Raw genomic sequence first — 24,797 nt, forward strand, 5'->3', positions numbered from 1 at the left:
TCATTTTCAAGACAACTATATAGAAGCTATTTAGGCATTCAGAAGCAAGAATGCTACCATGGAGGCAAGATAGAAATATAGAAACATAGAAAACCTACAGCACAATACAGCCCACAATGCTGTGCCGAACATGTACTTACTTTAGAAGTTACCTAGGGTTACCCATTGCCCTCTATTTTTCTAAGTTCCATGTACCTATCCAAGAGTCTCTTAAAAGCCCCTATTGTATCCGCCTCCACCATCACCAGCAGCCCATTTCACGCACTCACCACTCTCTGCATAAAAAAAAACTTACCCCTGACATCTCCTCTGTACCTACTTCCAAGCAACTTAAAACTGTGCCCTCTCGTGTTAGCCATTTCAGCCTTGGGAAAAAGCCTCTGACTATCCAGACAATCAATGCCTCTCATTATCTTATACACCTCTATCAGGTCACCGCTCATCCTCCATTGCTCCAAGGAGAAAAGGCCAAGTTCACTCAACCTATTCTCATAAGGCATATTCCCCAATCTGGGCAACATGCCTCTAAATCTCCTCTGCATCCTTTCTATAGTTTCCACATCCTTCCTGTAATGAGGTGACCAGAACTGAGCACAATACTCCAAGTGGGATCTGACCAGGGTCCTTTACAGATGTAACTCAATCTCATAGTTGATGAAGGCCAATGCACCATATGCTTTCTTAACCACAGAGCTAACCTGCACAGCAGCTTTGAGTGTCCTATGGACTCGGACCCCAAGATCCCTCTGATCCCCCACACTGCCAAGAGTCTTACCATTAATACAGTCGGCCCTCCTTATCCATGGGTTCCACATGCGCGGATTCAACCAACCGCGGATCGGGAAAACCTGGAAGTTCTCTCTCCAACACTCATTGTTTGAGCATGTACAGACCTTTTTTCTTGTCATTATTCCCTAAACAATACAGTATAACAACTACTTACATAGCATTTACATTGTATTAGGTACTATAAGTAATCTAGAGATGATTTAAAGTACAGGCAGTCTTTAAGTCAGATTTGTACCTAAGTCGGAACAGGTACATCCAGTATTATTTAGCGTCAGTTAGTCAAACGTTTGTCTTAGTATATAGTATATTTTTACCTTTCTATGCATATAAAACACTTAAGAAACGTATGTATTTCAATAATTAAACCACTGCAATGCTTAGTAATAATTGTAGCTTTCTTCGGGGCAGGGCCTTTCACATGCTCCATTATTCTCACTTTATCCTCTAAAATTGTTCCGATGGTTGACCGACTGTAGCCTAACACTTTTCCAATGACCGATGACGTTTCACCTCTTTCTGATCATTTTATTATTTCGACTTTACTTTCAATCGCGATCGTTTTCTGTCAAAAGAACAGAAACACTCGGATTCAGCAGCAGCCACGGGCGGCGGATTCTGAGCTCCCCCGAGTCCTAAAGTCCACCCGCACTGAGGCAGGTTAAATAAGGGACTTGAGCATCCGTGTTTTTTGGTATCCGCGGGGGGGTCCCGGAACTAATCCCCCGCGGATAAGGAGGGCTGACTGTACTATATTCTGCCATCATATTTGACTTACCAAAATGAACCACCTCACACTTATCTGGGTTGAACTCCATCTGCCACTTCTCAGCCCAGTTTTGCATCCTATCGATGTCCTGCTGTAACCTCTGACAGCCCTCCACACTATACACAACACCTCCAACCTTTGTGTCATCAGCAAATTTACTAACCCATCCCTCCACTTCCTCATCCAGGTCATTTATAAACATCATGAAGAGAAAGGGTCCCAGAACAGATCCCTGAGGCACATCACTGGTCTCCGACCTCCATGCAGAATATGACCCATCTACAACCACTCTTTGCCTTCTGTGGGCAAGCCAATTCTGGATCCACAAAGCAAGGCCCCCTTGGATCCCATGCCTCCTTACTTTCTCAATAAGCCTTGCATGGGGCACCTTGTCAAATGCCTTGCTGAAACAGCGGGAGGAGAGAAAACAGCGTGCTGCGCGTGCGCAGCCCTCCGGTGAAAAATGATATCGTATCCATTAAATAGGGGCCACAGACAATTCTGATTTGATGGAGAGGGACGTGAAAGCACAGAGGAACATCTGGAAAAATTTCTGAAATGCTTGTTCGCTGCTGTCGTTACTGCGTGGTCAGGAATCTTTCGGAGGGAAGGCCTCAAAATCCCCGGCTTTGCCTGTTGTTGGCAACCGAGATGGAGGTCGAATCACTCGGATAGAGATGGCGCTCAGTACTTGGTGTCGGAGAGCTGATCAGAGCTCAAAGTTTTCGGAAGACTCAGAGTCGGACTGTGGTCGGGCATGGCAGGGAGAGTTTTTCTTCCTTCTCCCGTCTGCGTGAGATGTGGGACATTTGAGAGACTTTGAACTTTTACTGTGCTCATGGACTTCTTCATCAAGTTATGGTATATTGTTGCACTGTTGTAACTATATGTTATAATTATGTAGTTTTGTTAGTTTTTTTCAGTCTTGGTCTGTCCTGTGTTTTGTGATATCACACTAGAGGAAATATTGTAGCAACACACATCAAAATTGTTGGTGAACTCAGCAGGCCAGGCAGCATCTCTAGGAAGAGGTACAGTCGACGTTTCAGGCCGAGACCCTTCGTCAGGACGAACTGAAGGACCAACTAAATTGTGATCACTACCTCCAAAATGCTCTCCCACTGAGAGACCTGACATCTGACCAGGTTTATTTCCCAATACCAGATCAATTACAGCCTCTCCTCTTGTAGGTTTATCTACATATTGTGTCAGAAACCTTCCTGAACACACCGAACAAACTCCACGACATCTAAACCACTCTCTCTAGGGAGATGCCAGTCAATATTGGGGAAATTAAAATCTCCCATCACAACAACCCTGTTATTATTGCACCATTCCAGAATCTGTCTCCCTAACTGCTCTTCAATGTTTCTGTTACTATTGGGTGGTCTATAAAATACACCCAGTAGAGTTATTGACCCCTTCCTGTTTCTAACTTCCACCCAGAGACTCTGTGGACAATCCCTCCATGACTTCTTCCTTTTCTGCAGCCGAGACACTATCTCTGATCAACAGTGCCATGCCCCACCTCTTTTGCCTCCCTCCCTGTCTTTTCTGAAACATCTAAAGTCTGGCACTCTAAGTAACCAGTCCTGCCCGAGCCATCCAAGTCTCTGTAATGGCCACAACATCATAGCTCCAAGTACTGATCCACGCTCTAAGCTCATCCGCTATGTTCATGATACTCCTCGCATTAAAATAGACACATCTCAAACCATCAGTCTGAGCACATCCCTCCCCTATCACCTGCCTATCCTCCCTCTCACACTGCCTACAAGCTTTCTCTATTTGTAAGCCAACCGCCCCTTCCTCCATCTCTTCAGTTCAGCTCCCACTCCCCAGCAATTCTAGTTTAAACTCTCCCCAGTAGCATTAGCAAACCTGCCAGGATATTGGTCCCCCCCGGATTCAAGTGCAACTCGTACTTTTTGTACAGGTCACTTTGGCCCAAAAGAGGTCCCAATGATCCAGAAATCTGAATCCCTGCCCCCTGCTCCAATCCCTCAGTCACGCATTTATCCTCCATCTCACTCTATTCCTATACTCACTGTGTTATCCTCCACCTCACTCTATTCCCATACTCACAGGCAGTAATCCCGAGATTACTACCTTTGTTGTGCTGCTTCTCAGCTTCTTTCCTAACCCACTGTAGTCTGTTTTCAGGACCTCCTCCCCTTTCCTACCTATGTTGTTGGTACAAATATGTACCATGACCTCCGGCTGTTCACCTTCCCACTTCAGGATATCATGGACATGATCAGAAACATCCCAGACCCTGACACCTGGGAGGCAAACTACCATCCGTGCTTCTTTCCTGTGTCCACAGATTCGCCTGTCTGACGCCCTAACTATAGAGTTCCCTATCACTGCTGCCATCCTCTTCCTTTCCCTACCCTTCTGAACCACAGGGCCAGACTCTGTGCCAGAGGTACGGCCACTGTTGCTTCCTCCAGGTAGGTCATCGCCCCCCCCCCAACAGTACTCAAACAGGAGTACTTATTGTTAAGGGGGACAGCCACAGGTGTACTCTCTAGTATCTGATTCTTGCCCTTCTCTCTCCTAATTGTTACCCACTTAAGCAGGAGGAAATCTTGCAGATGCTAGAAATTCAAGCAACACACACAGAATGCTGGTGGAATGCAGCAGGCCAGGCAGCAACTATAGGAAGAAGTACAGTCGACGTTTCTTCATCAGGGTCTCGGCCTGAAACGTCGACTGTACTTCTTTCTATAGATGCTGCCTGGCCTACTGCATTCCTCCAGCATTTTGTGTGTGTTGCTACCCATTTATCTGCCTCCCGAGGCCTCACTGTGACAACTTACCTATAGCTCCTATCTATCACCTCCTCACTTTCCCTGACCAGACGAAGGTCATCGAGCTGCATCTTCAGTTCCCTTACCCTGTCCCTAAGGAGCTGCAGCTTGACACACCTGGTGCAGATATGGCCGTCTGGGCGCCGTCCGGGTGGCTGGGAGTCTCCCGGGCATCCCACATCCAACAGCCAGTACAGAACACCGGCCTCGCAGACATACTTCCTATTCTTCACAAGTAACTTACCTCGCCTCGACCCATTGAGCCAAAACCTTCCTACTCTGACTCCCTCTACTCTGATGCCCACTCTATAAATCTGTCTTCTTTTTTCTTCCCACCTGTCTAACTCGCTGACGTCCACGTGCCTGCACTGTTGTGCCTCGATCAAACTGCCGAAGAAAAAATGGTCTCCTTTTAAATTCTTCCCGCCGGTCTAGTTCGCATGTTGGATGAAGAGTCAAAGAGAAACCTTTCTGTCAAGTAGGTGACATTTTATGGTGTCAGCTGACGCACTTTCTTGGTGTCCAAACCACCATTTCACAACATCATGGAAAAATATACTTCTGGTTCTAACAGTAGGAATGACAGCAACCTGAGTTAGGTACTTTGAACCAATTTACAGGATTTTCAAAATAATAGCAAATTCTGTTTAGGCAAAGGAAGAATGTATTAATTAAGCCAAATTATACTCTCCACGAACTGCATGGAATATACAATTAGTTATTATGACGTTTTAGCTTTTACAAAGATAAAGTGAACTGCTGCAATTTCTTCATAATCATGGTAAAAACAATGACAATTTATATTCTTATACCATCTGATGACTTGTAGTTTGATCTAATTATAAATTCTGTATCAAATCTTGAAAATTAAAAGTGGCCTGGTTCTCATTTGACTGTTAAGCCTTTCTTGATACTGTAAGAGTTGAAGTTCAGGCTGCAGTTTGGCACATTGTAAGCACATCATATTTTCCTAGTGGAGTACAGAGGGCTAGCTTTCTTTGATGTGCCACCATCTCTGAGTTTTAAAAAATGACTCAGGAAAACAATTTAGAATGAGAGAAATTCACTGCATTACCAAACAAAATTTGACTCTAAGCAATACTCAGCAAGTCAAGCAACATACATGGAAAGAGCAGCAGAGATATCATTTTAGGTCAAAGACCCTTCATTTTAACTCATAACCGACAGAAATCCCACTGTAGAGGAGTATAGCTTCTTCAAAGCGGGTATTCCTTAAAGAGTGGTGGTGGCAGAGATTTCAACAATTATCAAGATAAAACTCTGCAGATTTTGCAGATCTGAAATGTGAACATAATATCCTGGGAATAGGGGACTCGATAGTTAGAGGTGCAGATAGGAGGTTCTGTGGTCGTGACAGAGAATCCAGGATGGTTTGTTGCCTCCCAGGTGCCAGGGTCAAGGATGTCTCTGATCGATTGCATGACATTCTGAAGTGGGAGGGTGATCAGCCAGATGTCGTGGTGCACATCGGTACCAATGACATAGCAAGGAAGAGTGAGGAGGTCCTGGAGAGTAAGTATAGAGACCTTGGTAGGAAGTTGAAAATCAGGACCTCGAGGGTGGTAATCTCAGGATTGCTACCTGTGCTACGTGCCAGTGAGGGTAGGAATAGGATGCTCTGGAGGATATACAAGTGGCTGAGGAACTGGTGTAGGGAGCAGGGTTTCAGATATCAGGATAATTGGGACCTCTTCTGGGGCAGGTGGGACCTGTACAAGAGAGACAGGTTACACTTGAACTACAGGGGGATCAATATCCTTTCAGGGAGGTTTGTTAATGCTATTGGAGGGGCTTTAAACTAGATTTGCAGGGGGATGGGAACCACAGTACCAGAGCTGACAGTGTGGCTGGGGTGAAAATAAATGATGTTAAAAGTTCAAGCAAATCCACTAATAGAAAGGTTGTGAGTGGTGGTAAAAAATCTTCTGAGGTGTATATATTTCAATGCTGGGAGTATTGCGGGGAAGGCGGATGAGTTGAGGGCGTGGATTGACACGTGGAATTATGACGTTGTAGCAATTAGTGAAACTTGGCTACAGGAGGGGCAGGACTGGCAGCTTAATATTCCAGGGTTCCGATGTTTCAGATGTGATCGAGGCAGAGGAATGAAAGGTGGGGGAGTGGCATTGCTTGTTAGGGAAAATATTACAGCAGTGCTCAGGCAGGACGGATTAGAGGGCTTGTCTACTGAGTCCTTGTGGGTGGAGCTGAGAAACAGGAAAGGTATGGCCACATTAGTGGGATTGTATTACAGACCACCCAATAGTCAAAGAGAATTGGAAGTGCAAATCTGCAGAGAAATAGCAGGCAACTGCAGGAAACATAAAGTTGTGGTGGTAGGGGATTTTAATTTTCCATATATTGATTGGGTCTCCCATACTGTTAGGGGTCTAGATGGTCTAGAGTTCGTAAAATGTGTTCAGGAAAGTTTTCTAAATCAATATATAGAGGTACCAACTAGAGGGGATGCAATATTGGATCTCCTGTTAGGAAACGAGTTAGGACAAGTGACAGAGGTCTGTGTAGGGGAGCACTTTGGTTCCAGTGATCATAACACCATTAGTTTCAACTTGATCATGGACAAGGATAGATCTGGTCCTAGGGTTGAGGTTCTTAACTGGAAGAAGGCCAAATTTGAAGAAATGAGAAAGGATCTAAAAAGCGTGGATTGGGACAGGTTGTTCTCTGGCATGGATGTGATCGGTAGGTGGGAAGCCTACAAAGCAGAAATTTTGAGAGTGCCGAATTTGTATGTTCCTGTCAGGATTAAAGGCAAGGTGAATAGGAATAAGGAACCTTGGTTCTCAAGGGATATTGCAACTCTGATAAAGAAGAAGAGGGAGTTGTATGACGTGTATAGGAAGCAGGGAGTAAATAAGGTGCTTGAGGAGTATAAGAAGTGCAAGAAAATACTTAAGAAAGAAATCAGGAGGGCTAAAAGAAGACATGAGGTTGCCTTGGCAGTCAAAGTGAAGGATAATCCAAAGAGCTTTTACAGGTATATTAAGAGCAAAAGGATTGTAAGGGATAAAATTGGTCCTCTTGAAGATCAGAGTGGTCGGCTATGTGCGGAACCAAAGGAAATGGGGGAGATCTTAAATAGGTTTTTTGCGTCTGTGTTTACTAAGGAAACTGGCATGAAGTCTATGGAATTAAGGGAAACAAGTAGTGAGATCATGGAAACTGTACAGATCGAAAAGGAGGAGGTCCTTGCTGTCTTGAGGAAAATTAAAGTGGATAAATCCCCGGGACCTGACAGAGTGTTCCCTCGGACCTTGAAGGAGACTAGTGTTGAAATTGCAGGGGCCCTGGCTGAAATATTTAAAATGTCGCTGTCTACAGGTGAGGTGCTGGAGAATTGGAGAGTGGCTCATGTTGTTCCGTTGTTTAAAAAAGGATCGAAAAGTAATCCGGGAAATTATAGGCCAGTAAGTTTAACGTCGGTAGTAGGTAAATTATTGGAGGGAGTACTAAGAGACAGAATCTACAAGCATTTGGATAGACGGGACTTATTAGGGAGAGTCAACGTGGCTTTGTGCGTGATAGGGCATGTTTGACCAATCTACTGGAGTTTTTCGAGGAGGTTACCAGGAAAGTGGATGAAGGGAAGGCAGTGGATATTGTCTACATGGACTTCAGTAAGGCCTTTGACAAGGTCCCACAGGGGAGGTTAGTTAGGAAAATTCAGTCGCTAGGTATACATGGAGAGGTGGTAAATTGGATTGGCCATTGGCTCGATGGAAGAAGCCAGAGACTGGTGGTAGAAAATTGCTTCTCTGAGTGGAGGCCTGTGACTAGTGGTGTGCCACAGGGATCAGTGCTGGGTCCATTGTTATTTGTCATCTATATCAATGATCTGGATGATAATGTGGTAAATTGGATCAGCAAGTTTGCTGATGATACAAAGATTGGAGGTGTAGTAGACAGTGAGGAAGGTTTTCAGAGCCTGCAGAGGGACTTGATCCAGCTGGAAAAATGGGCTGAAAAATGGCAGATGGAGTTTAATACTGACAAGTGTGAGGTATTGCACGTTGGAAGGACAAACCAACGTAGAACATACAGGGTTAATGGTAAGGCACTGAGGAGTGCAGCGGAACAGAGGGATCTGGGAATACAGATACAAAATTCCCTAAAAGTGGCATCACAGGTAGATAGGGTCGTAAAGAGAGCTTTTGGTACATTGGCCTTTATTAATCAAAGTATTGAGTATAAGAGCTCGAATGTTATGATGAGGTTGTATAACGCATTGGTGAGGCCGAATCTGGAGTATTGTGTTCAGTTTTGGTCACCAAATTACAGGAAGGATATAGATAAGTTTGAAAGAGTGCAGAGAAGGTTTACAAGGATGTTGCCGGGACTTGAGAAACTCAGTTACAGAGAAAGGTTGAATAGGTTGGGACTTTATTCCCTGGAGCGTAGAAGAATGAGGGGAGATTTGACAGAGGTATATAAAATTATGATGGGTATAGATAGAGTGAATGCAAGCAGGCTTTTTCCACTGAGGCAAGGGGAGAAAAAAAACAGAGAACATGGGTTTAGGATGAGGGGGGAAAAGTTTAAAGGGAACATTAGGGGGGGCTTCTTCACACAGAGAGTGGTGGGAGTATGGAATGAGCTGCCAGACGAGGTGGTAAATGCGGGTTCTTTTTTAACATTTAAGAATAAATTGGACAGATACATGGATGGGAGGTGTATGGAGGGATATGGTCCGTGTGCAGGTCAGTGGGACTAGGCAGAAAATGGTTTGGCACAGCCAAGAAGGGCCAAAAGGCCTGTTTCTGTGCTGTAGTTTCTATGGTTCTATGGAAATGCTCAAAGTCCTTGACCCAAGCTCTGTTTCTTTCTACAGGTGGTACCCGACTTACTAGGTACCTAACAGCATTTTTTTTTTGGCTTTTATTCAAGAGGTTAATGCTGTTTCCAGTATGAAACATACGTGACTATTTTTCTCCACCAGTTCCAGCTGGCATATAATGAAGCTGTGCCTCCTGATCACTTTACTGACAACCTAAAGCCATTTACTACCTGAAAAATATGTATTGTACTGTGGAATATTACAGGCAAAACTTTGCAGGGCCATTAGTGTCCTCTGTCTCTTAAATAAAGGAAAAGGAAAAATCACATTGATGTTTTAAAAGCATTCCCTTTACATAATAATTATTTCAAAGATGTGTGTGGTGGACTTACGTAGTCCAGAATCCAGCTGCTGCAAGGACAGTAATTATAATAGGTACAAGTATCCAGCAACTGCAGTTCTTCATTTTCTGACTAATCATCTGTTTCAGAAAGACAGAGACAGAAATAAGCCAAGGTAGTTTCACATAGCTAATTAGTTTTTTTGTAACATCTGTGCCATCTCACCACATTAAAGCTCCAACTCATTATTCATGATAGACAAACATGGATACACCCTGCCACTTAAACTATCTGGTCAAGGCAGAAATGGACTGAACCCTATGTAAGTGCTGTGTTTGAAATCAAAATTGTCACACTTGTTTTTATTCTCTCTGCAGCGTGACTTTACTGTAATTTCCAGTTCTAGATTGATGATCACTGAATTCCATCGCTGCTGCAGCACTAGATTCTGGAAATCCCTTACAAAACCTTTCCTCTTTTGAAATGCTTCTACCTCTTGGACTAACTGATGGTTCTGTGGAATTCCTTAGATGGGCATCTTCCTTCGAAAGTCTGGTGTCAATGTAGTTCGGTAATGCTCCTGTGAAGAACCTTGGAATTGTCCTCTCAGTTAAGGATGCTACTTTTACATAAGTATTTGATTTGGTGTGATGATTGTTAATCTGGATCTGAATTTTAATTCTAGAAAGCTCCCTTCACCGCTATCTCGATGCCAGGTAAAATAACTGCTCCAGCCTATGGTCAGGCCACACCTGATCCCCTCCAGTTCGCCTACCAGCCCCGGCTAGGAGTTGAGGATGCCATTGTCTACCTGCTGAACCGTGACAAGCCAGCGAGCACTGTGAAGGTCATGTTTTTCGACTTCTCCAGTGCGTTCAACACCATCCGCCCTGCTCTGCTGGGGGAAAAGCTGACAGCGATGCAGGTGGATGCTTCCCTGGTATCATGGATTCTTGATTACCTGACTGGCAGACCACAGTACGTGTGCTTGCAACACTGTGTGTCCGACAGAGTGATCAGCAGCACTGGGGCTCCACAGGGGACTGTCTTGTCTCCCTTTCTCTTCACCATTTACACCTCCGACTTCAACTACTGCACAGAGTCTTGTCATCTTCAGAAGTTTTCAGATGACTCTGCCATAGTTGGATGCATCAGCAAGGGAGATGAGGTTGAGTGCAGGGCTACGATAGGAAACTTTGTCACATGGTGTGAGCAGAATTATCTGCAGCTTAATGTGAAAAAGACTAAGGAGCTGGTGGTAGACCTGAGGAGAGCTAAGGTACCGGTGACCCCTGTTTCCATCCAGGGGGTCAGTGTGGACATGGTGGAGGATTACAAATACCTGGGGATATGAATTGACAATAAACTGGACTGGTCTAAGAACACTGAGGCTGTCTACAAAAAGGGTCAGAGCCGTCTCTATTTCCTGAGGAGACTGAGGTCCTTTAACATCTGCTGGACGATGCTGAGGATGTTCTAAGAGTCTGTGGTGGCCAGTGCTATCATGTTTGCTGTTGTGTGCTGGGGCAGCAGGCTGAGGGTAGCAGACACCAACAGAATCAACAAACTCATTCGTAAGGCCAGTGATGTTGTACGGATGGAACTGGACTCTCTCACAGTGGTGTCTGAAAAGAGGATGCTGTCTAAGTTGTATGCCATCTTGGTCAATGTCTCCCATCCACTACATAATGTACTGGGTGGGCACAGGAGTACATTCAGCCAGAGACTCATTCCACTGAGATGCAACACAGAGCGTCATAGGAAGTCATTCCTGCCTGTGGCCATCAAAATTTACAACTCCTCCCTTGGAGGGTCAGACACCCTGAGCCGATAGGCTGGTCCTGGACTTACTTCATAATTCACTGGCATAATTTACATATTACTATTTAACTATTTATGGTTCTATTACTATTTATTATTTATGGTGCAACTGTGACGAAAACCAATTTCCCCCGGGATCAATAATGTATGACTATGACTATGACTAATCATCATAGAACAAGGATATCAATGCAAACCAAATGAGCCTGCTTTCATATTAAGAGCATAACCCACTCCATAAGGAAATAAAAATGAAAACCGTGCACAATGACTCCAGCTTCATTGTTCTTCATGTTTATATAATTCCTCCAAAACAATGCTGTCATCATACATTCTTATTGATCATCTTCTCTTCTTCAAACTCATTGGAATACTTCCTTCCAATATCTTCAAATATAAATTATTATTTTGAGGCTTTGCCCAATGCTATCTCTGTAACTTCTCATGGTCTACATTCTCTTGATCGTCCAACTATTAATCTCCATTTCGCATAACTCACTTTGTAGCAAACTTTGGTACCCACTGAGTCTCACCATCTTCAAAAACCGTAAAAGCTGGAAAATGCTTTGAAAGACCCACCTAATCATTTCTGTCAATGATTTATGTCTTTTCCTTTATCAGTTTCTTTTTAAACTGATCTTTTGCTGGATTACCCTATTACTCTTTCTTACTTTAAACTTGTAACACAAATACAGATTGGTTTGTGGCTGGGCCACGTAAAGCTACTGTAGCTCTGTTGCGGGAGGTGTTGTATGAGAAACTGGAAAATAAGAATGTCACACCAGAAGACCAAAATGGACTAACGTAATGTAATTAGTATTATGGTAACTGGCTTTTAAGGAACGAGGTGATTGCAAATTTCAGGTATGTCATTCTTGTTTAACTCCGCCGTTGCTCTTGCCTCCAGGTCAGGTTGTGGTCCTCAGGCGGCTCCAGAGATTTGAGCACAGAAATCTAACCAGAAATTCCAGTGAAGTACGAGGGGAGGCCATCAATGCTGAAAGAACAGTGTGGAGATTAACTGGATAATTCATGTCCACTAGATAAAGTCTGGATGAATGCAAATGATCCTGCGACTCTATTTCTAAGGAGAATTCGTGGAGGTACCACTTAGGTTATGACCAATGTTTCCCTTTTACTCACTGTTTCCAAAACATTTTAACTGGTGACTATACTACTGTAGTACTAGTCCAATCATTCGAGTTGAGTATGATGTTCTCCTAAGGGGTTGTCTATTGGTTTGTCCTCAGGTGGCTCTGGAGGCTGATCCAGGATCCACATAATCTGGGAAATTTGGATGGATTCTCTTAATGGAGAATGGCTGTGTGTGACTTTCTTTAACGTGGTCAGGGTCCAGTGGCTTGGAATGCAAGATGACTGAGGACCCTTCTCTGCTGCAGCCTTCCTCTGCCTTCACTGCATTGTGATGTGTTATCATCTTCCGCCAGCTCCACCGTGAGGTCTTGGTTGAAACGCTCTTTGTTGGAACCTACCCTTTGACCTTCCCACCCACCATAGGCGACCCTACCAGGAGTAAGGAGCAAGTGCCTATACTCCAGATGGCATCACTCCTGGGACCTCAGGAGCTTACAAACTCACACAATAAGGTGGCAATCCTAAAAGACACTATAGTATCTCTACACTACTACCACTCTATAGAAACACATAAATAGCTACAAAATGCTTTATACCATGCAAGATACTATATTAATAAAAATATTTTCTTTCAAATACTGTTATTCCTTTATGCAACTGGCATGTGTGCTAACTTAGTAGAGGTTAACAGTTTCAGAGAATTCATACTGAACAAATGCAAACAAAATGTCCCATAATTTAACATACATTATCAATTTAATAATTTTATAATTTGAAATAATTATACTGCAATAAATAATTAATAATTTTATTTCCCTATCAACCACATTTTTGTCACATTTTACAGAAACAGGTTTAATATCACCAGCATGTGTCATGAAATTTGTTGCTATGCAGCATTACATAATAAAAACTGTAAATTACAGTATATAAATGCACACTGACACACACATTAAATTAAATAAGTAGTGCAAAAAAGTAGTGACATAGTGTTCATGCTTAAGGATGGTTCATAGCAGGTATTTAGAATAATTTCCTAGTTATAGTAAGAGAGGACGGTATTCTTGATTTAGTTATGTTGAATATATTTCTGAAGAATATATATTTATGAACATAAAAACCAGCAGTGTATGAGCAGATAATGAGAATATTATATTGAGATGGAGGATGATGAGGCAGGCTGAAAAGGCTTAAGTACCTACTTCTATTTCTCTGAATCAACTAATCATCGCACACCAAAGGATTCTCTAGGAAAGAGTGATTGGGCCATGGTAGAACTTAAAAAGCAGCTTGAGGGTAAGAACTTGGGTCTAAAACTTGTCCAAAATGTAAATAATGGCAATTGCAATCACAGAGTAGGTCAAAGTGGTCCGGAGAAAATAGATTAAAAGGTAAAACGATCAATCATCATCACAGACAATTGGGGAATATTCATAGATGTCCAAAAAGGTACTTGTAGAAAGAAAAGCTCTATGGGACAGATGCAATGTCCAGGGCCAACTGAAGAAGTTATCTAATACTATATATTAAATTGAAAGGAAAAGCAAACAATTCTGCAAAGATTAGTGTCAAGCCAGAGAACTGGAAAATCTTTACAAAGAGCTTAACCTTCCTTCACCAGTTTCTAAAAAAAGATTTAGATGGAGTATGGGAGTAAACTCAGAAATACTATTTTGAAATTGGCAACCAGCGAGGTGCATATATTAAATGACTTGGATGAGGGTAATTAGTATACTGTAGTCAAATTTGATAATGATACAAAGATAGGTGGTTTAGCAATTTGTGAGTACATAAAGAGCCAGCAAAGGAACTGAGATCAAACATAGAAATTAGAACATTACAACACAGTACACGCCCTTTGGTCCACCATGTTGTGCAAACTTAGCCCTCCATTTTTCTATCATTCATATACTTATCTAAGAGTCTCTCAAGTCTCCCTAATGCATCTGCCTCTACTACATCACCACTATACCCCCCCCCCACCCAGCAGTGTGTCTCACTGTGTAAAAAAAAAATTACATCCGCCATCTCTCCTATACCTTCCTCCAATCACCCTTAAAATTATGTCCCCTCATACAAGCCATTTCTGCTCCGGGAAAAAGTCTCTGGCTGTAGACTTGATCTATGCCTCTTATCATCTTGTACATCCCTCATCCTCCTTCACTCCGAAGAGAAAATCCCTAGCTCGCTCAACCTGTCCTCATAAAGATATGGTCTCCAATCCAGGCAGTGTCCTGGTAAATCTCCTCTGCACTCCCTCTAAAGTTCTACAGGGAGGTTAAGTGACTGAGGAAGTTGGCAGATGGAGAATAATATAGGGGAATATAAGGCACGTGTGATAGTGTGATTGTGGTAAACCATATATATATATATATGTTGTAACTGGGTTAACTGTCTGGACACGCCCCTCTGCTGACTGCCCCTGTGGCTCCTCCCACAGAATCCTGTTTAAAGGTGTTCGCCTTGCCCCTCCCCCTCAGTCTGGGACAGACACTCACCGTGGAGGTCGTGGAGGTCGTATTGTACAGCAAATAAAAGCCTTTCAGTATTTTACCAAACCTCAGTCTTTTGGAGTTATTGAAGGTGCTTCAGTGATATAATCATCTCCTTTTGTGATGTTGAAGAACTGAAGTGAATATGAACTTCCACACTGCTTTGTTTTAAGCATAACTGTACTGCCCCAGATTTTTGCAACAGCACCTGATGTTGTGAACCAATTTCACAGAAAGTGGCATTGAGCACTTAAAATTTCTTGCCTTCCAGCTACAAGATCAGGTTCAATTTTGTAGCTGTCTGTAAGGATTTTGTTATCTTACAGACCTGGAGATCTGAGAGGCATGTTTTTCACACAGAGTGCTGGTTGTAGGAAACAATCTACCAGGGAAAGCGGTAGAGGCAGATACAAATGTTTAAAATGTGATACCAGCATTTAGAAACCATTTTGACAGGTGTTTTGGTCTAAAGCAGGCAAATGGGATTAGAGTAAATAGGCATCGAGGTCAGCATTGACGTGTTGTTATGAAGGACCGATTTCTGTGCTGTACAACTTTATGTCGTTCACTTTTGAAGGAAGAACAGTAAAACAAATTATTAATTAAATGCAGTGAGATTACAAAATATACAAGGGGATTGGAGGATCCTGGTTAAGGATAAACAAAAGGCTAGCCCAACAAATAAGTAGGAGAAATACTGGCCTTTTTGCAAGAGGTCTGAAGTACAAAAATGGAAATTTTGATGCAATTTTACAGGCATGAGTGAGACCACACCGGGAGTACTGAATACAGATTTGCTCTCCGCTGTTATTATTAATATAATTTTTATTGAGTTTTTGAAAAGATTACATAGAAAGATAATATCTACCCTCCCCCCACTTAACCCTTCCCCCCGATATATACACCTACCTGAAAAAAAAGAAAAAAATGAAAAGAAAAAGAAAGAAGAAAGAAGAACTGCCTGGATATTGGAAAGTTTCCACATGTTCCATGGGATTCAAAATAAATTTAGTATATTTATTTATTACTTTCCCCAAGGGACCAACATCTTTATCATCGGAGCAACTAAATATGCCATCCTATCTTTTGTAAATATGGGCGCCAAATATTCAAAAATGTATCATATTTATCTCTTAAATTATAAGTAATTTTTTTGAGTGGAATACAACTAGAAATTTCATTATTCCAACGATCCATACTTAAATACGAATCCGATTTCCAAGTAACTGCTATAGCCTTCTTGCCTACTGCCAATGCAATTTTTATAAACTCTTTCTGATATTTATTCAGTTTAAGTTTCGGTTTTATCCCTTCAATATCACCTAATAGAAAATAATATAGGGTTATGTGGAAGTTGAGTTCCAGTAATTTGTTCCAATAAGACTCTTAAATTTATCCAAAAAGGTTGAATTTTGGAACAAGACCAAATAGAATGTAAGAAAGTACCAATTTCTTGATTACATCGAAAGCATTGATCAGATAAGTTTGAATTTAATCTACTTATTTTTTGCGGTGTAATATATAATTGGTGTAAAAAATTATATTGTACTAAGTCGTACGTTTATTGTATTTGTCATACTGTCAAGACACAGTCTTGACCAATTTGTTTCATCAATATTAACATTCAGATCTGTTTCCCATTTTTGCTTTGACTTGTGGATTCCTTGTTTAATTGCCTGATTTTGAATCAAATTATACATAAAAGAAATAAATTTTTTAATTTTTCCTTTTTGAATTAAAATTTCAATTTCATTGGGTTTTGGCAAAAACATTGTTTGACCCAGTTTGTCTTTTAAATAAGCCCTTAACTGAAGGTAAAAAAAGAAAGTGTTATTTGATATTTTATATTTATTCATTAATTGTTCAAATGACATCAATATACCTTGTTCCTAACAGTCTCCTATAGATCTAATCCCTTTTTGGTACCAATTATATAAAAGTTGATTATCCATTGTAAAAGGAATAAGTCTGTTTTGAATCAAAGGTCTCCTTGCTAATAAAGATTTCTTTATTTCATTATTAACGTTTATCTTATTCCATAGATCAATCAAATGTTTTAATATAGGAGATTCTTTCTTTTCCCGTATCCATTTAGATTCCCATTTATATATAAAACCTTCAGGTGTATTTTCTCCTGTTTTATCTAATTCTATTCTAATCCATGCCAGTTTTTGTTCGTCAAAGAAAGATGAATAAATCTGAGTAGATTTGCTTTAAAATAATTCTTAAAGTTTGGAAGTTGTACCCCTCCTAACTCAAATTTCCATGTCAATTTTTCCAATGATATTCTTGACATCTTACCTTTCGAAAGAAATTTTCTCACACGTTTATTTAACTCTTGAAAAAATTTCTGTGGCACTTGTATTGGTAATGTTTGAAACAAATACTGTAATCTAGGAAATATATTCATTTTTACAGCATTAGCTCTACCCACTAATGTTATTGGTAGTATCATCCATTTGTCAAGATCTTCTTGAATTATTTTCAATAGTGGTAAATAATTAAATTTATATAAATTCTTTACATCATTATCAAGTCTTATACCTAAATACTTAATACCATTTACCGACCATCTAAATTGGGTTACTAATCGACATTGGCTATAATCTCCTTTAGTAAGAGGTGAAATTTCACCTTTATCCCAATTTATTTTATACCCTGATAATTTCCCATATTAATCAAATTTAGAAGATAATTTACGTAACAAATGCTGTGGGTTTGTTAAATAAATCAAAACATCATCAGCAAATAGATTAATTTTATATTCCTCCTGATTAACTCTAAAACCTTTAATATCTGAATCAACTCTAATTAGTTCTGCTAATGGTTCTATCGCCAATACAAATAAAGCAGGTGATAATGGACAACCTTGTCTAGTTGACCTTTTTAACTGGAATGGTGTTGAAATTTGACTATTTGTCACTACTTTAGCATTAGGGTTAGTATTTAAAGCTTTAATCCAGTTTATAAAAGGTGTTCCTAACCCATATTTTTCTAATACTTTAAATAAAAAATCCCATTCCAATCTATCAAATGCTTTTTCTGCATCCAAGGCTATTACTATACTCATCTCCTCCCTTTTTTGTGCCAAATGAATTATACTGAGTAGCCAAGTTACATTATCTGCCAATTGTCTATCTTTAATAAATCCTGTTTGATCCATATGTATTAATTTTGGTAAAAATATTTAGATAATCTATTCGATAAAATTTTTGCTATTATTTTATAATCCGTGTTCAACAAAGAAATAGACCTGTATGATGCTGGTTTTAAAGGATCTCTATCTTTTTTTGGCAATACTATTACAATCACTGTTGAGAAAGATTCTGGGAGTTTATGTGTTTTTTCCGCTTGACGTATTAACTCCCTAAAAGGAGGAAATAATAAATCTTTAAACTTTTTATAAAATTCAGGTGGAAAACCATCCTCTCCTGGAGATTCATTACTTTGAAGTGATCCTAAAGCTTCTTCAACCTCTTTTAATGCAAAAGGCATATCTAATCCCTTCTGTTCTTCCGAATTCAATTTTGGAAGAGTTACTTGTGATAAAAACCTTTCTATCTCATTAACATCATTTTGTGATTCCGATTGATATAATACCGAATAGAAACTTTTGAAGGTTTCATTAATTTCTCAAGGTTTATAAGTAATTTTATTTGCACTTGTTCTAATTACATTTATCGTTTTGGAAGCCTGTTCTGTTTTCAACTGCCAAGCAAGAATTTTGTGTGCTCTCTCACCTAACTCAAAATACCTTTGCTTAATTCTCATGATTGCTTTTTCCATTCTATATGTCTGAAGCGTATTATATTGTAACTTCTTATTGACAAGTTGTCTTCGTTTTTCTTCTGTCGTATGTCTTTGAGATTCTTTTTCTAATTTTGTAATTTCTTTTTCCAATTGATCTAGTTCTGCCATATATTCTTTCTTAATTTTAGACGTATAACTTATTATCTGACCCCTCAACTATGCTATCATCACATCCCATAGTATAAATTTATCATCCACTGAATGAGAGTTTGTATCCAAAAAAAATTGGATCTGTTTTTTCATAAAATCACAAAAATTTTGACATTTTAATAATGTTGAATTAAATCTCCATCTACAAGTCACTTCTTCCTTATCAGTCATTATTATTGTCATTAATAGAGAGTGATCTGACAATATTCTTGCTTTATATTCCATATTTTTCACTCTGTGTTGAATACTGATTGATAATAGGAAAAAATCTATCCTTGAGTAAGTTTTGTGTCTATTCGAATAGAACAAATAATCTCTTTCTTTGGGATTGATTCTTCTCCATATATCAATCAAATTTAAATCTTCCATCAATGATAAAGTTAGTTTTACTACCTTCAATTTTGTAACAGCCTTAGTTGATCTATCTAAGACTGGGTCTAGGCAAAAATTAAAATCTCCTCCTATTAATATTTTTTCATGGGCATCAGCCAAATTCAAAATCTTCATCTTTAATCCATCTCGCTCCCCTGGGTTTGTTCTTGTATCTTCAAAGAATCTCGCACAAAATCCTCCGCTTTCTGGTAATTGCCAAAAAATCTTTTTTCTCCAGCAGCCAAAAAAATCTTCAAGGTTGCAGGATAACGCAATATAAATTGATAACCGTGATCCCAAAGGACTTTTTTCACTGGATTAAATTTCTTCCTTCTCTTCAAAAGTTCATAACTTACGTCAGGGTAGAAAAAAATTTTCTTCCCTTCTATTATCAGTGGCCCTTTTCTCTTCTTGGTAGCTTGGGCAGCCGCCTGTAGAATCCTTTCTTTGTCTTGAAATCTTAAGAATTTTATTAAAATTGATCATGGATATTGGTCATCTTGTGGTTTTGGTCTTAGAGCTCTATGTGCCCGTTCAATTTTAATTGATCGGTCTTCCTCTTTCATTTGCAAAGTTTCCGGGATCCATCTTTGAAAAAATTCTATTAGATTGTCTCCCACTATATCTTCTTTAAGACCAACAATTTTAATATTATTTCATCTACTAAAATTTTCCAGCACATCCTCTTTTTCCAACAGTCAATTTCTTTCCATTTTCCAGACAAGCATATCATTTTCTGTTTTTTCCACTCTGTTGTTAATATGTTCCATTGTTCTTTCCAACTTTTGAAGTTTTTTATCCATTTTCTCTTGTCTTTTCATAGCTTTATTATAGCTCAGCTTCATGTTTCTAATCTCTATTTTTACTCCTTTTAATTCAGTCATTACTTGCAATAAAGCCTCTTTTATGTCTCCATCATATCCTTTACTTTTAGTCTCTTCGAGTTCTTCCTCCTCTTCTTCATCTGTGTTCTCTGCGGAATCCGATTCTGACTCTGAGTCACTTTCGCTTGCAGTGGCCGTCAGTTCTTGTAGTTTAATTGTATCAATTTGCTCATGCCAACTTCTTTGCGCATGTGCAATTCCGGCATCTTCTTCCCAGGGACCGCTACCGCCACCATTGCTCCCTGTTCTTCTACGCCAGAGATAAAACGCGTCTCCTCCGAAGGAGATCCAACCTGAGTCTGAGGATCCATCGCTGCAGTAGGCCTTTTTTTCTTCCCGTCTCGCGGCAACTTCACAACGGCAGACTTCTTCTGTTGCAATTTACGAGGCATATCGTAAAATAGTCTTGAGAAGTTTATAAGTAGTTTTCGGAAAGTATTTATTAACTTTGCTTTGATTAAATGGTACTTTGCTGATTTTTTACGAGAGAGCTGGATTCATACATCTCAATCCCACGTCATCACGTGACGTCCCCCTCTCCACTGTTAAGGAAGGACATATCATTGGAGGCAGTATAAAGAAGGTTCACCACATTAATTCTTCTGTTGAAGGATTTGACGTTTGACGATTGACGAAAAGAAAGCAAGGTGGCATAGCAGTGAGTGTAACATTTTACAGCACCAGTTGTAAGGTCAAGGTTCAATTTTGCTGCCATCTGTAAGGAATTTGTTCGTTCTCTCTGTGACCCCATGGGTTTCGTTCAGGTGCTCTGGTTTCCTAACACATTCCAAAGATAATACCAGTTAAGGTTAGTAAGTTGTGGGCACACTATGATGGCACGGAAACATAGCCATAACTTGCAGGCTTGTCCCCAGCACACCTTCAATGTATGTTAGTCATTGGTGCATTTCACTGTATATTTCCATGTACCTGACAAATAAAGCTAATATTTACACCTTAAGTTTGCTCTCTATGCCCAATGCAATTTAGAAGAGTGAGAAGATGTTTTCTCCAGTGAGGTATCTAAAGTTAGGCTATATAGTTTTGCACCAACAACAGATGGAACAAATGAAGATATAGATAAATTCTATGAAGAGCTTGAACAAGCAAAGAATGGATGCAAATCTCAAGATATTGTTACTGTCATGGGAGATCTAAATGCTAAAGTAGGACAAGATGCTGATGGAAATACCATAGGAAAATTTGGACTAGGGGAAAGAGGTGAGAAATGGGTAGAATGGTGCAAGATGAATAATCGGGTCATTATGAATACCCACTTTAAAAACCATTCAAGATTCTTGTGGACCTGGAAAAGTCCACGCGATAACACTCGAAATCAAATTGACTTTATTACTATAAACCAAAGATTTAGAAACTCAGTGACTCAATGCAAAACATATCCAGGTGCAGACTGTAATAGTGACCATAACCCAGTAGTATGTCATGTAAAAGTAAAACTTAAAAAACTAAAGAAGCAAAAACCTGAACAATCCCTTGACTACTTGCAATTAATTAAAGAAGAAAACTTAAAAGAAAAATTTACAATTGAAGTAAGGAATAGATTTCAAAGTCTAGAAATAGAATCTGTTGAAGATGATAGCAATCATGTAGAAATGAAATTTAAGTCTCTAAAGGATGCCTTGGTAGAATCAGCAAAGTTAGTGATTCCTAAAAAAGAAAAAAGCACAAAAAATGCAAACACGAGGAAATCTGTAGATGCTGGAATTTCAAGCAACACACATAAAAGTTGCTGGTGAATGCAGCAGGCCAGGCAGCATCTCTAGGAAGAGGTAGAGTCGACGTTTCGGCTGAGACCCTTCGTCAGGACTAACTGAAAGAAGAGCTAGTAAGAGATTTGGAAGTGGGAGGGGGAGATCCGAAATGATAGGAGAAGACAGGAGGGGGAGGAATGGAGCCAAGAGCTGGACAGTTGATTGGCAAAAGGGATACGAGAGGATCATGGGACGGGAGGCCTAGGGAGAAAGAAATGGGGAGACGAAGTGCAGAGGATGGACAAGGGGTATAGTGAGAGGGACAGAGGGAGAAAAAGGAGAGATAGAAAAAGAATGTGCTATATATATATATATATATATAAATAAATAAAAAAAACACGGATGGGGTACTAAGGGGAGGTGAGGCAATAGTGGAAGTTTGAAAAGTCAATATTCATGCCATTAGGTTGGAGGCTACCCAGACGGAATACAAGGTGTTTTTCCACGTCCCATTCCCATTCTGATATGTCTATCCACAGCCTCCTCTACTGTAAAGATGAAGCCACATTCAGGTTGGAGGAACAACACTTTATATTCCGTCTGGGTAGCCTCTAATGGAAGAAAGGAGACGGAAGAAAGCAAATCCTATAGAATATAAGTCCTTAGATAAAAAAGTTAAAAGCTTATGTCAAAAAGCCAAAGAAGAATGGTTAAACCAGGAATGTGAGCAAATAGAAAGAATCCCTATTACTGACCCAAAAAGGTTACATCAACAAATCAAGAATATCACTGGTAAAAAGCTCCTCTGTTTTTCAGGTGGATGTTTGAAAGCAAAGACCGGTACCATTATCATGGAAAAAGATGAGATTACGAACAGATGGAGTGAGTATATTCAGGAATTGTTTGAAGACAATAGAGGCAAAAAACCAGAAATTAAGAAAAACATTGATGGTCCAAGTATTTTAAAATCTGAAGTTCGTAATGCAATAAATAAGATGAAGAAAGAAAAGGCAGCATAAATTGTAATAGAACAAATTATTGCCCTTTAAGATCATGGTATTGAAAAACTTACTGATTTAATCAATGACATTTATGAGACTGGAATAATACCAGAAGAGATGAAAAAATCAGTATTTATCACTCTTCCTAAGAAACCTGGAGCAATAGAATGTGAATTACATAGGACCATAAGTCTAATGAGTCATATCACCAAGATACTTCTAAGAATTTTGATGACAAGAGCTAAAAGTAAGATACAAGCTGAAATAAGCAAGGAACAATGTGGTTTTGTGAAAGACAAAGGTACAAAAAACACAATATTGATGCTAAGGATACTGTCAGAATGAGCTTTTCAAGTGCAAAAAGACTGTTTTATCAACTACACAAAAGCATTTGATGAAGCACAATAAGTTATTTGAAATATTACAGAATACTCTAGATCTAGATTTGAAAGACATCTGTACTGGGAACAAACTGCCACTGTAAGAATAGATGGAGAAGTGAGTCAGTTTACAAAAATCAAGAGAGGCATTAGACAAGGGTGTGTTTTCTCCCCTGATTTATTTAATGTGTACAGTGAAACAATATTACAAAAAAATAAGAGACATCTTGGGAATCAACACTGGCGGTGAAAATATCAATAATTTCAGATATGCGGATGACACTGTGGTAGTTGCAAGTACGGAGGAAGAACTACAAAACTTTATTGATATAATTGTTGAAGAAAGTGCAAAAATGAGTCTGTCAATCAATTGTAAGACAGTATGAATAGTGATATCCAAAAAGGAGAATCCTATCTACAGGCTGAGAATAAACGGGGAAGACATAAAACAAGTACAGAACTTTTGCTACTTGGGAAGCTGAGTGACATCAGATGGCAGGTGCGACTTGGACATCAAAAGAAGAATAGGGATGGCAAAAGACACCTTTACAAGAATGAAGAGTATACTGACCAATACTAAACAAGGCATGACAACCCACCTCAGAGTACTGAAATGTTATGTTTATCCAGTTATGTTATATGGCTCAGAATGTTGAACAACATGTATCTAGTAACATGAGGAAACGAATTGAAGCAGCAGTAATGTGGTTTTTGAGGAGGACGCAAAGAATATCATGGACGAAATGCATATCTAAAGAGGATGTCATGAACAGAGCAAACACAAAAAGAGAAATAATGTATGAGATCATGAAAAGGCAGGTAACTTCATTGGACATGTGATGAGGAAAGAGGAGTTAGAATGCACGGTAATTATGGGAAAGATTGAAGGGAAGAAAGCAAGAGGAAGACAAAGACAAATGCTGATGGAGACAGCAGCCAGAGAATTGGAAATGAATACCAATGAATTGATCCACTTGACCCGAAACAGGAGTGTGTGGGCCATGGCAGTCAAAGCTCACACTGGGCATTTCACCTGATGATGATGATGATGATATAGTTTTGGAATAAGATGGAGACAAGGAATGTCTTCCTTCAGTGGGTCATGGAATTTTGGTATTTTCTAACACAGAAAGCGGCAAAAGTCAGTAAATGTATTCATGGTAGAAACTGACAAGAATTTAAACTAACAAGGGAGTTGTGGAGAGGGGAAATGGCAATTAGGCTAAAATCAAGCATGCCATAATTGTACTGAACGGCGACCGAATGGCTTACTGCCACCCGTTTCTTATAATTTTTTGTATACCAAGACTGATACTTGTTCACTCCGCCTAAAGTATTCGTCGCGGTAAGAGCCTCTTTAGGGCGTTAGTACTCACAAGAATTTGGAACTTGGCTTCGAAAGTAAGCGTAACGCCAACTGTCTACTCAGTACTGCAAATGACGAGGTGGGGTTGTTTGGTGCAAGGGTGCCCTATAGACACCAGTTCAATCTGAAAATTAAAGCTTTAGGGAGAAGTAGGCGTTGCGCTGCCCTCACCTCACAGAAAATGACTGA

General features: G+C 39.9%; 1 protein-coding gene across 1 annotated transcript in view; it reads right to left on the reverse strand.

The window, feature by feature from the left end:
- The window catches only part of tmem150c (transmembrane protein 150C), a 61,291-nt gene extending 36,573 nt beyond the window's left edge, over positions 1-24,718 (reverse strand). The window contains exons 1-2 of the mRNA XM_063042190.1: positions 24,619-24,718; positions 9,577-9,665 (exon numbers count right to left, since the gene is read on the reverse strand). Of these exons, the coding sequence (XP_062898260.1) occupies positions 9,577-9,665 (89 nt within the window). The 5' untranslated portion in view covers positions 24,619-24,718. The remainder of the gene's footprint in view (positions 1-9,576; positions 9,666-24,618) is intronic.
- Between the last annotated feature and the right edge of the window lie 79 nt (positions 24,719-24,797).

This window comes from Mobula hypostoma, chromosome 3 (assembly GCF_963921235.1).
Source record: "Mobula hypostoma chromosome 3, sMobHyp1.1, whole genome shotgun sequence".
NCBI classification, from domain to species: Eukaryota; Metazoa; Chordata; class Chondrichthyes; order Myliobatiformes; family Myliobatidae; genus Mobula; species Mobula hypostoma.